This window comes from Gadus macrocephalus, chromosome 18 (genome assembly GCF_031168955.1).
Source record: "Gadus macrocephalus chromosome 18, ASM3116895v1".
Lineage (NCBI taxonomy): Eukaryota > Metazoa > Chordata > Actinopteri > Gadiformes > Gadidae > Gadus > Gadus macrocephalus.
This window is the reverse complement of record NC_082399.1, coordinates 17,819,145-17,832,911: the sequence shown is the minus strand read 5'-3', so window position 1 is coordinate 17,832,911 and position 13,767 is coordinate 17,819,145. Positions and strand designations below refer to the sequence as shown.

Genomic DNA, 13,767 nt, shown 5'->3' with positions numbered 1-13,767 from the left:
ACTGTTCAGCCTTACTCTAATGTTGACTTCTTGGCAAAATGTCCACAATCTTCGATTTAAAAGTAATTTTGGAGAAATGCTTCTTTACTTTGCCATGCGAAAGTAACTAATGGTCTTGCAATGGTCTCTCAAGCACTTGCTGCAAGACCAATAGTTTGTGCGACCTCGAATAGTGATGGAATGCTTGCAGTGTTTTCATCCTCACTCAAACCGCCTTTCCCTCTCTCCATCCTTCCATCCCTCTCCCGTCCCTCTCTCCTCCTCCAGGATCCTGGAGCTCCAGGAGAAGGGCGACCTGGACATCCTGAAGCAGAAGTGGTGGCCGCGCATGGGCCGCTGCGACCTGAACCGCCACGCCAGCGCCCAGCCCGACGGCCGCTCCCTCAAGCTGCACAGCTTCGCCGGCGTCTTCTGCATCCTGGCCGCCGGCCTGCTGCTGGCCTGCCTTGTGGCGGGCATGGAGACGTGGTGGAACGGCAACCGGTGCCGCCGGGAGCAGCCCAAAGAGGTGACCGAGCACAGGGTCCGTCGGACAGGCCAGCGGGGGGAGGACACTGCCACACTCTACTTTAAGGATCCAGCCACAGACGCGAGCCCCGACTTAGTAGAGCTTCAGTACACCCAGCTGTAGGACAGGGTGCAGGGGGGTCAGGAGCTCAGGGGAGGGTTGGAGGGTCAAAGGGGGGGATAGATGGGATAGCTTTGGTGAGATAAATCACCCTATCAGCCAGAGATTGAAATCAAATTTGGTCTCTTAATTATCCTTTTTTTGTGTTCATTTTTTTATTTTCCAAGCTCACCCATACCCATTCATAATACTTTATATTGCATCGGTTGTTTGCTCAAAACATACATTAAAGCATCAACCATTGAAACCATTGACCTTAATATTCCACCCAACGCAATTAATTAACTTTAACGATTTATGTTTTTTTTACTGTTTTTTCACTTTTATTTACCTCAATGCGCATCTTCAGTAGCTTGATACTTCTATTGGCTCAGAAGAAACTGAATTCAAATCAGCCAACGGTGTCAGATTGTCCACCCCGCATATCCCCACATGAAGTGCAGAGAACCCATCCCAGGCTTCTTGCTAAATAACTCCCCAAAGCACCAAGTGCCATCAAGCCCACAAGATCAAATTATTGCAATGGGTATTTTGATGTATGGTGTATTTTCTGCAGTGAGGCTTTGGGTCATTTCCTGAGCAGAAGGGATCCCCGAGAAGATTCAAATTATCTTTAGGGAGAGAAAAGAATAGCAGTGTTAACTGGCAACCCCTCTTAATAGTGGTGATCGTTTTGTTGGTTGTTGCCTCACGTTAGGACAAAAAACAAGATACTCTGGCCTGGGTCAACCCTTTAGAAATAAGCATATTAATAATATTGCTCTTTTTATTAGAAGGTATAAATCCCTTGTGTCTGTGGTTCTCTGTTTGTGACCGCATTGCCCTCCGAGAAAATATACCTGACTACAGTAATCCATTAAAATCTGACAACATCTTCTAACAAAACCGATAGCCGACCACTACCTCTCGCATTTCATTAAGTAAATGTTACCTGAGAGCCTGAAGATGCAATATTTCTTTGCAAGTTTTATTTTACTTGAATATTTTCCCAGTGTATTTTATTTCACCAACACTGTGTCCGAGGCCTCCAACCTACCACTAGAGCTTCTAATAATACTTGTTATCATCTTATCCTCAGGAATTGATTATAAGGGTCATACTTTAATTTAATTTCTTGTCAGAGTTCATTATCACGAATGGCAATTAGATACAACAACAAAAAATAAATACAAGAAAATTAATTTTGGCTTCCCATTTGAAAAATACCCCACAGCTTCAGTCTCTAGATAGTTTATATTACTAACATAAGACCTAAATTGTGTAGTTGTCATCGACCACAAAATAAAAGTGTCAGTTTCCTGCTGCAGTTATCAACTCTATCATCAGGTTTAGGGGCACAGACCATTTAGGGCGGGATGTAAAGGCTTTATCGCTTCATCACATTCAATAAAACAGAAAAAGGCTTGACTTGGATCCCTAAACTACAGTGTGAGCAAACAGCGTAGTCTAACATGCACGGGGTCTATCACTCTTGTAATAATGCCTGTCTCTCACAATACACCCCGGACCACAATCCCTAGTATTACAACTGTCACCTCTTCAATTTATATGTCAATCTGGACACCCATTTGACCTCTTTTTCTATTTCTTCTTCCTATCTTGTCTATCTATCCTTTTATTTGACGCATTATTTACACTTGACTGTCTGTGATTTCGTGCAGGTTGCTAAGGATTACAGACTGGCAAGGGTTTCTGGTCCATTGACATATAATGACATTACAACTGCTTCATCGGAGGGAAGGAGAGACATTTGGACAGAGAGAGAGAGAGGCTGGGATGAAGCAGAAGCTATTGATACAGGTCAGAATAGACCCGTCTGTAGACACTTTTGATCCAATATGTTTGTGTTTTAAGTTTGTTAACTTTATGTATTATTTTATGAGAGAAAGAACAAAGATGCCCCACATAAGTAACTTCATTAGTTGCTTTATTTGCCAGAAATATAAATAAGTTGAGTCATGGTTTCAATATCTCCATATCAAGAGACATTTTGGTACATATTATGAATATCTGTATGTATTACCTTGCCTTGGTAGTTTATGATGCTCCAAGCAAGCTCTTGAGGGAAAACTCCCAAGCCATCTACTAATCTTGCATATCCCATTAACCACAATCCTTTAAGTCTATAGTCCACCGTTTTAATGCATGGCACAAGTGCATACCTCACTTATAGATATATATTGTTATATATATATATCTATACATGGTCAAAAGCACAGTTGATTTAACAATTGCCTTTTAATTTCTACATATATATAATATTCTAGTATGTATCTTTAATATTATCTTAAATATGACTACAAATGATACTTTTACATGCTGGCATTGTTTATATAAATAAAATAAATAAATACAAACATTTTTCAACAAAAACATTTTCCTGAAGAAATCTGTGTGTATATACCAGAACTATACGTTTCCTCTTGAAGAGATCTCTAGGATAATGGTTAAGTAGTGTATGTCTGTATACTTATTTTATATTGTAATCAAGTAGTGTCCCCCAATACTACATAAAATGAGAATTTACCACTCAATCAGAGATGTTTGTTAACGTAGGTTAAGTGCTATTTCAATTCTGAATAGTTTGCTTTAGAATATGGATGATATAAACATTGCAGTAGGATTGCTTTGAAAATCTGCCATAATATTGTCAACTTGTTTCATTTACATTTCTGTCAAGCCGCTACACTTTTGATCAAAACCATTTATTTGTTTAGATTACGCTACTTAAAGGAAGTCATTAAAGGAAACACATTGCATTTAGATTTCAGTTTATTGTTTAAACAGTTTTGTGTGCATGATTAAAAAAGAAAATTGTTATTGGAATAATATGAAGGTGGCGGCAGAGTGGGAGGAATTGGATTGTAACGTGTCACATTTTCACTCATATCTATTTAATTTGTTCCACAGTTCAAACCAAATTTTCCGCCATGAACTAACAAAAAAAAAAGAAGATGTATGTCGCATTAGTGTATCCTAGCTAGATCAATATATTTTGCTAGATTGTTAACCATCTAGTCTTGCCGGGACTGACTCGATTTTATTCTCAGACAAACTAATACGTCAATAACACATGTGTTAAGCTAGAGCATCTTTAGCATTCCTAGCCACTACTGCCTCAACCTATTTCCAATGTATTTTGGGCAAAATTTATGGATTGATGGAGTGATTGATTATTTGGTAGACATGTGCCATCTGAATTTCTAGAACTAGTAGCTATCTCAACATTATTAGGGTCACGCCTATCATTGTTTTCTAACTTGAATGAGGCAATGTCAGAGCCAAGCCAGACTACAGGCTTTTTAAGCACTTTGTTGTAAGCACACATTTAATCAAAACAGGATGATAATATTCTTATCTATCTACCTCCTCTACTTGCTAACCAACACAGATTGCATACTGCATTGTAGCTGCATACAAAATGAGCATCAGCAGTGTCATTGAAGGGGGTTCACAGAGCTTCTGTGCACTGAGCTTCCCCTAAGGACAGTCCTTGTGCCGCCACTTGCTATGCAAGTCATGTTCCCAGGCTTGGAAAATCCCCCCCTTTGTCATCAGCTTCCGATTACTTCATGTTTCGAAGTAGTTCCACAAGGAACCTCTCTGTTGTCTATTAAAGCCCAACAAGTGTGTGTGTGTGTGTGTGTGTGTGTGTGACCGCAGGCATATAGCGATGCTTGGTCAGCATGCTTGTGGTTTTCATTACATCGTTGCCCGCTTCGAGGTCAATGCAACGCAGAGGGCTAAATCTATCCTGGATTAATGGAGATAAGAAAATAAATGGATTTATAATGGAAGAATATACATTGAAAAACAAACCCTATGTTTGGCTCCGATAATTGCCTTTTCTAAAAATATCCAGCCCACTTCTCAGAGATGTTAACTCGAGTACTTGTGTCATGGACTGAAATCCACCAAGGCCACTGTTTCGAGGGCTTGTAACTTGCAGATAAAAGATCGGCCTTGATACTCATAATAGATTTGGAAGGTAAAAACTTGGGACTTGACTTGAGACCCGATGACGCAAATTAGATGTCTGTTCGTTTTATGTTTTATGTTTAATTAGATCCATTAGACATGTTGATCGTGTCTTATGTTCATGGAGTAAACCAAAATGTGAGTGTGCGCTTGGAACAATATTGTCATGATTGGATGTCGGTCCAGCTCCTTGCCATGCTAGCTGAGGGTCAGTGGACCACAACACTAACCAACCCAATCTAATAGTAAAACGTTGGCATGGTGACCTTACACTTCAGCCGACAACACTCAATCTTAATCTCGAAATAATTTTTTAAGGTTGATTGCATTTTTAATTTCCGTGCTTCATTTTACCCAAGCTCTGCATTAGGTGGCCGATATCAGTTTAATAATTAAGTCCCACAAGTCGCAAAGTATTTAGTGGACTTATGACTTGAGCCCGCCTCTTCTTGTCACTGACCAAGTTTGATTTCAATGAGTGCATAAAAGCTGTCTTTCTAAACCATTTGAGTCCCCTCATTTTTGCAAACAAACCAATGACAAGCATGACTGAAGCCCTTAATCAAAGAGCATACTGAAAGTTTTGGAAAAAAGGGTGAACACAACATCTTCATCAACACATTAGAAAAGGGGAGGGGGGGCACAAAAGTTAAGAATGCGAAAGACCTGAGATAATCTGAGAATCCGGCCTCACGCCAATCTCAGCCTCTGTGTCCCTCCTTCTCTCCCTCCACACCTCCTATCCCTACCACCCCCCTGCCATCCGTCACTCTCTCTCTCTCTCTCTGTACCACCACAACTCCTTCCTCCTCCTCCTCTTGTAGGACAAGGAGGTGAACCTGGAACAGGTGCACCGTCGTATGAACAGTCTTTTGGACGAGGACCTTGCCCACAAGCAGATCCCCGGCCACTCTATCGAGATCTCTGCGTTGGACATCGGCAGCATGCAGCCCGGCCCGGCCTGCTCCTCACTGAGGGTGGGAGGGAGGGAGTCCATGCGGGACTATCCGTCCTCGGGCCTCTCTGTGACCACCTACCTCCCCGGGGGGGAGGGGGGCCCTCAGCTGCCTCCGTCGCTGTCGCTGCCCCACAGCCTCCCTCACCCTCACCATGGGGGGGGCACGCTGGGCCGGACAGTGGGCCACTCCCAGGCGCTGCTCCCTGGCAGCTCCACGCTGGGGCCGCCCACGCATCACCCTCTCAGCAGCACATCCATCAGCGGCACCATGCAGTGCAAACACAGGGCGCCCAACGGGGGGTTGTTCCGCCAGAGCCCCGGCAAGAATCCCATGCCAATGTCCTACCAGGGAGTCTCCGGAGGACCCATACCCGAAGCCATTGACCCCGCCCACAGCACCTCCATATGAGAAAGGGGGGGTTGACCCCGCAAGCAGCACATCCATATGATAGGAGGAGGGGGAGATTGACCACATCATGTCCATATTACAGGAGAAAGGAAAGGGGAGGGGTCAATGATCGACCCCGCCCACATCCCTTCTATATATATTAGGAAGGGGTACGGCGTTCGGTGTGGTTCAGGTCGGGGTCTACGTAGGGCTTAGTGGACCCCCATTAATGATGGTGGGATGGGGGGGTCGGAGAATGTGTTTGTGTTTGTGGGGTGGGGGGGTGCGGTGAGGGTGTAGTAAAGGAAAATTATTAAAAAGTGTACAATATTCTAAGATTTTTATTACTCATTGAGAACTACCACTGTTGCTCTGGTGTTGGGGGAGGGGGTGGGATACAGGCTGTGGCTGTACCTTTTTTCCTGTATATATTTGTAAATACTGACAGAACGAAGTGAAGTTAAAAGTGTATTTTGAATATTCTCGATTTTTGGAGTTATAAAAAAAACGACAAAAACACAAGATGATTTAAAAAAGGCAAAAAAACGACATGTAAATTGATTAAAAATGATGACTGTTTGAATGGCTTTGTAAATTTTGTTCAATATTAAATAATGACGCGGAATTCATGGTGATTGTTTTTCTAAGTGCCGAAATCAGAAACGATGTCTCAACAAGTCGCTAATCGATTCCCACTGCACCCCTGGTACCACTATCTCTATCTCTTCCCTGTCACACTGTATTACGCTAAAAAAAAAAGGTTGTGGGTCAGTTTTTTGTTTTTTTCTGTGAATTCGAATTCTTTCATTTCATTCTTTAAAAAAAGGTTTTCTTTGCAATGCAAATATACAAAAATGTAAACTCATTTGGTTAGATTTTTTAATTTGTTAGTTTAAGCTAAAGCTGAAAACTGTTTTTCTAGGTGCTCCCCATTGATGTGTCCTCGAGCCCCAGATCTCTCTGCTGGATCCCACAGTCTTATATGTTTAAATAGATTATTTCTGTACCCTGACATAACTGCTGAGTATGGAGCAATGGAGAGGTGTGAAAAAGTGAGGGAAATGTTTTGGCAAACGAAAGAATTGAAGAAATTGGAAAAGACTCACAGGCTTGTAAAGGTGGGATTGTGACCATAAATGACCACCGGGGAATTTCAGTACCTTGAACTGGACTAAAGATGATAATGAAACAATATAGAAATTAACAAATGGCACGCAGAAACCTAAAAACATAGTTGTTATTGCTCCTACAAGACCATTAAAAGGAGATAGGCATGCCAAGTAGCGATGTTATCTATTCAATTCCTCTGAATGCAGAAGGAAGTAGGGAGCAGAACATCCAATCTTATGATATTTTTTCTCTAACTCAAGGATGTAAAGGTGTGTCTCTTAACAAGGCACGCAGCAAAGCTATTTTCACAGAGAGAGAAAGACAGAAATAGTGACTAATATTGCAGGCTCTTACTGCTAATGAGGGCAGTAATCACCTATGGAGATGAAAGATGGCTGCTCTCCAAATCTTAGATGACTGCCTTGCAGCTGGCATCCCTCGGTCATGCTACAGTCCATGAGAGTATGCTAGTAAAATTATTTTATTCAATATTGCTGTCCTATCCTTTCTTTTTCCTGAAACCTTGAATGAAATGATAACAGAATCTACTTTATTTTGTGCTTTTCATGATCACGATTAACATGCAGTTAAGACCTTTAAAGGTTTTTACATATTTCTTCATGATCATCATTTCTTTCTTCGATTTTAATTGCTATGTGGTGTCCTGCTATAAAGCAAGCTGGCTATGAAGTATTTGTTTAAATTCTTCCCTTCATGAATTGTTGCCCTTTAGAAGTACTACAATGATTAATGGCAGCGTCTGTAACAATCTAGGATAATTTGTTTGTTTATGTTCAAACAGGCAGTATTTTTATAGTAATTAAATATTATTGAGGCAATACAACCCTGGACAGACTCGATGGATTTGGTATCTGGAATTAACAAAATCAGGTTTCTGCATTTATACCTAAATTGTATTTTAAAATTCCATTCATCATATTTACTATATAGTATACTATATATTTACAGTATACTATAGACTATATAGTATATGTTTATTATGTTACTATATGTATATGTTTTTGTGTCAAACAGCCTTCTGCTTCATTTCGGTCATCGTTGTATTCGTCCAAACTATGTGGGAAGTCACTAATTTACTTACCCCTACTGTGGTACTCCTCTGCGCTTATGTTGCATTATTTTTTAAGCAACTATTGTGTTTTATTTGGTGGACAGATAAGGCAGAAATGACCAATACACATTCTCAGTCATAATGCTTACCAGTCAAACTGTGTCCACTTCAAAGCAGTTTTCTCCCCTTTGTTTTTGTAATTCAGCGCTGTAAAGGTCAGACCTTTCTGAACCTTAAACACAGCTATCATCTAACACTTGTAAAATATTACATCTGTACAAAACGCACAATTTGTATGCGGCCAAACGCTAGTCAGATAAAACTTTTCTTAATCTGTAAACCAATCCTTAACTCATTTTGTAACATTTCAGGTATTTTACCGAAGCTAATCTCGAGGTCCAGAGTTTGTGTTCCTCAAACTGAAGCGCTGACTGGCTAAGAGTGAGAACCACATTTCTTTGTTATTGTTTGAGGGATTTTTTGTTTATTAGCTTCGAAAATTCTATGTGTGCGAGACATCTCTTGTAGCTGTTGAATTTAGGGAATTCAAAGTGTTAGAATTGAACCCGGAGTTGAGTCATTACACTGTTTCCCCCCTCCTCCCTTTCACCCCCTTCCCCCTACGGGAAAGGGAAAATGAAAATAATCTGCCATAGCATATAGTCTGTAACAGTACATCCAAGGGAGACTATTAGTTTATTTATGAATATGCTGCTTGGAGTTTCTTAAACTTTAATAAAGAAATATGGTTTACAACAATGTAATTGGTGCTTGGTGATTGAAAGATGGTGCTGCTTAACTTAACGGAAAGCTCATGAATCCTTAATATAAAGAACCAAAGGGATAATATAAAAAAGGATTCTAGTTTTTTTTTTATTATGCCTACATTGTGTTGATCTCAGGGCTTTCTCTCTTCCTCTAATTCTCTCTTTCTCACACACACACACACACACACACACACACACACACACACACACACACACACACACACACACACACACACACCATTACACTAGATACAAGGTTTGTAGTCTTTGTTTAATCTTGTAGTCATTTTTTCTGCTGTGTGGCTAGCTTGAACATTGGACTGACACTAAACTAAGTGGATTGTCGTCTAGTTTGGCTTCAGAGTCTGGCAGTCTGGGTCCTTGAATGACTGTGCCACACCAGAGCAGCTGTACTCTCCGAAATGAGTCACTGGCTCCCTGTTTATTGACTGATAGCTGGGTTGTAAACTTTAATGTCTTGGTCAAACTAAATTAATGACTGAGGTGCCTGGTTTTATATTTGACTGATTAACTCCAGAAACTTACTCAAATATAAAATGGACTGAATGAAATTAGACCAACATTTGGAATTGAACCTTCATTTCTTGTTTAATAACATTATTATCCCATTCAACTCAGAACTCTGTTGAGCGACTAAGCCCATTTGCAGAGCTTTAGCGTAGTATAAAAACACAGAGGATCAGCCAAAAGTCCTCTATCTGGTCGTATTAAAGGGTCATATTATGCCTTTCTGTTTTTCCATTTGCTTTTGTGTTTTATACCGTTTTTATTCATGTTCAAGGTCTGCTAAGCCAAAAAAAACCGAACCCTTAAAATATCTAAAAGTTACCCGTGCCTGCCGAAAACACTCCTCATTTTCGATTTTTGATTTGATTTACTTCTGGATCCAGATGCTATAACAGTAATCCAAATGATGAAATGCAAAAGTAAAATACTTATTTCCAGCATGGTCTTTGGTGTTACACACAAGTTACAAATAGACAAGAATCAGACAAACGCAGACAAAAAAAAATACATACAGTAATTAGGAGGGGGAAGACATCACATGAAACACAAATGAATGAGAAACAAAACTGCTGTAAAAACTATCCAAATCACCATTAAGTATCCACCTTTTTCCATAAAATCTGCTTGACAAACTATTCCATGCCATAATACCAGTGTAAAGATTTTTGCCCTGCATTATTCGCTCTAGGCACCGAAGGTATAGGTACTGAATAACATTGTTTTGCAACACTTGGAATTAGTTTTGAGTCAACCCAGAAAACCATGCAAGCAAAATCCCCATGGCAACATTCCCTGCCTGAAACACCTCATTGCCAGCCAGCATTTACTGTCGCTACAATCTGACATCAAACTGTCAGGTAAGTGCAGAAGTCCCGCCTCCCTGCTGCTTAGCCACCCCCTCAAACAAATCTGTTTACAGCGTTGGCTGCTGGAGTTCGGCTCTGTATCGCCATGTCGAGAAGACTCTGTTCTCTGTGCGAGAGCAAATTCCCTTTGCATCGACTTTTCAAAGAAGATGACATGAAGAATGGGTGACAGTTTACATTCTAACAACCATCCTCCACATTACAGCCCCAGCCTTGCATTGTGTTCGCTTCAAATGACTGAGAACCATATGATGTAGAGCCGGGCATGACTGAGAACCGGGCTTCATATGGCTGAGAGCCGGGCATAATATGACTGAGAACCGGGCTTCATATCACTGAGAACCAGGCTTCATATCACTGAGAACCAGCCAACGTGCGTTGAAAGATTTTCTGTTTAAATCACCAAACAAGTATGGTAGCTAACCAGTGTTCAACAGTTGATCGTAGCTGTGTAAAAGATTCCTAGCGTTATTGGGTTGTAATGTTTTGTTTAGTCAGCTCTAGCACTCAATTCTAACTCCCGTTATTGTGTTATAATGTTTTGATTTATCAACGTTAACGTAACGTTTTGCCTCGGCTTACTTGCTACCTAAAGTTATTGTGTTGACTTGTATTCATGATTATTCAAGCTTTAAATGTTAGTGTAGTGTTATTAGGACTAGTACATCGTCATGCAACATTTTCAATGCGAGAGAAATTCTAAACAATCACCAAATAAAATAAGCATGTTTCAAATTGTATTCCCAACAGAGACAAGGGGCCCTATTTTAACGGTCTGAAACGCAAGTGGGAAGCGCAAAGCGCAAGTAGCTTTGTGGGCGGTTCTACGGCGCTATCGCTATTTTACAGGCAGATAAATGACGCTTGCGCCGCGGCGCAAGTGTCAAAAGGGTTGGTCTGAAGCAGCCTAATTATCCGTAGGTGTGGTTTGGGCGTAACGTGCAATGAACCAATCAGAGCGTTTTCTCGCATCCCCTTTAAGAGCGATCGGCGCTTGTTCCATGGCGGATTGCTATTATGATGGCGGATTTGCCAGGCGCACGCCAAGAAAGGTTCACAACAGATGAGACCGATGTGCTCGTGAGAGCAGTCTTAGACCGCGAGATGACTTTGTATGGGGAAGGGAGAATCCCACCCAAAATTGCTTCGGTGAAAGCGGCTTGGGAGGCTCTCCCGTGCTGCTGCTGGGGCATTTGGACGTAATGGCATCGGCACATGCAGTTCAGCATCACGTCTCCTTAAGTCCTCTAATCTATCCTCATTAATGTCATCGACACATCCATGATTCATGGCCATGTTGTGTAAAACACAACATGCCACAAAGAATGCTGCGACTTTTTGAGGACCATACTGTAAAGTACCACCTGACCTATCCAAACACCTGAAGCGCATTTTCAGTATTCCGAATGTACGTTCAATTACACTGCGTGTTTGTGTGTGTTTCCTGTTGAATGCAATTTTGCGCACTGTTGCTGGCATAAGAAATGGGGTCATGAGCCATGTCTTCAACGGATAGCCGTTGTCCCCTAACAGCCACCCATCCAAGGGAGGATTCCCCTCGAATATGGCAGGAATGGTCGAGTTTGCCAATATGAAAGAGTCATGGCTTGAGCCAGGGTAATTAACAAAGACATGATTTATTCTACAATTAGCATCAGAAATGACATGGATATTAATCGAATGAGTTCCCTTACGGTTTATGTAGGCTATATGAGTGTGTTTACTGATGGGGCACGTAGTTGCACATGGGTGCAGTCTATAGCACCTAGGACGCCAGGGAACCCATACTTGGTCCAAAACTCCTGCTTTGTTCTTTCCTGGCTGTCAGGTGCAACGGGGAATTTGATGTATTCCCCAGCATGTCGGACTAGACCTGACGTAACTGCATGTATAGCCGAACGTATTGCCGATTGTGAAATGCGTCCAATAGAACTAAGGGGATGCTGGAACAACCCAGATGCATAGAAATGCAGTGCCGCTGTAACTTTCACTGCAACGGGGAGGGCATAGGGACAGCGTGCATCAGTCCCCAGCTCATCTGCCAGGAGATGGCAGATATCTGTGACAGCCTGACGGGTCAGGCGTAGCTTACGCCTGCATTCCTCCTCACTCAGGGAGAGATAGGTGTGTCTGGGCCGGTTGACCCTCTCCCCCCGGCGTCTGATCCTCTGTCCCAAGACGTATTCCATTCCACTGTGCAATAGAAAAATTATGAGCAACCTCAACTTAACTGGTAAGTTGCAGTGTTGTGTTTTCTATGGAGGTCTGCCGTTTGTGTAGTTTTGTTGTTTCTTATTTACTTAGTTGAGTTGTTGATGAACGTCTGAGGCTCGGCAGCCCAATGGTGTAGTGCCTCTTTAAGAGAACGGTGTGCTGTGGGTCCATGTGACCGGTGCGCCCAATAAGAAGGTGGCGCAAGAGTTGTATTATTGGCACATAACTTTGACCCGGTGTGCAGCCATTTGGTAAGCTCCTTTGAATTCTTGTCTTCTTGTCCGCTTTCTTGATGTCAAATGATGTTGCCTGCTATGTCGTCTAATGATTTCGCAATAGCGCTATGCTCCGGTAGATCCCAGTACGTTGCTAATAGCCAAAGTTAAAACTATATAAACATTTCAAATACATAAATCCATTTGGAATTGTAACGTCGCTGTCCCATCCGTGTCCATCCATGTTTGTATTTGTTTTGTTTTGTGAACGTCGATTCAATGAATCGCAGGGACCGGCATTTGTGCTGTACTTCCTGGGTTGCCGCGGGGCATTCTGGGAGTTGTAGTTTCCTATTGCGGAGATTTGAATAGGATTTGAATATGGCGCATGGGTGACGTTTGAAACGTGTACATTAATGATTGTGAATTATTATTATTGTTGTATATTGGTATTTTGATGAATGCAGGTGATGTTTGTGTAATGCACATGAGAAGTATAACATTGCATTCCTTACCTTTCAGATTTATTACCTGCTTTCCCTTTGTTGAAAAATAAACAAACAAGAGTGGAATACCGAGTAATATTCTTTGTACACCGGGTTACCCCTTCCGTGGGGAGAAAACGGAACAGTAATAAATCAACGGCCTGAGCACATCAAGCCAAGAGCCAAGTCTGTCACCGCCCTATCAGCATTGACCAGTGAAGGAGCACCAAAGGAAGAGGAATAGGCCGAATAGACCCCTCTGTGGAACAGCGCCTTGGTCATTGCGAGAAAAGGAAGATGGATTTGGCAGAATTAGCGGCCCTGAAAGGAAGGCGCTCAACAGCACAGGCCCTCTTCAGCAAAAGAGCGAAGAAGCTGTCCCTCACTGTAGATCTCCTAGTAAAAAGAGCACTCATTGACGAGATCAGAATACTTGGTGTGGACTTTGAAAAGGTGCACGATACTGGTCTCGAATATATTGATGCTCTGGGAGGAGTGGAAAAGGCAGAAGAAGAAGCAGCTCATGCTGAGGAGAAAACGGCGAAGTGCCTAGACACA

General features: G+C 41.8%; 1 protein-coding gene across 2 annotated transcripts in view; it reads left to right on the top strand.

Moving 5' to 3' along the window:
• Positions 1 to 8,891, top strand: part of LOC132446484 (glutamate receptor ionotropic, delta-1-like) — a 594,597-nt gene extending 585,706 nt beyond the window's left edge. The window contains exons 16-18 of one of the 2 annotated variants that reach the window (XM_060036802.1): positions 268 to 508; positions 2,290 to 2,428; positions 5,431 to 8,891. In XM_060036802.1, the coding sequence (XP_059892785.1) occupies positions 268 to 508; positions 2,290 to 2,428; positions 5,431 to 5,948 (898 nt within the window). In that variant the 3' untranslated portion in view covers positions 5,949 to 8,891. The remainder of the gene's footprint in view (positions 1 to 267; positions 509 to 2,289; positions 2,429 to 5,430) is intronic. The other variant, XM_060036803.1, reaches the window with a different exon arrangement.
• Positions 8,892 to 13,767: the final 4,876 nt, after the last annotated feature.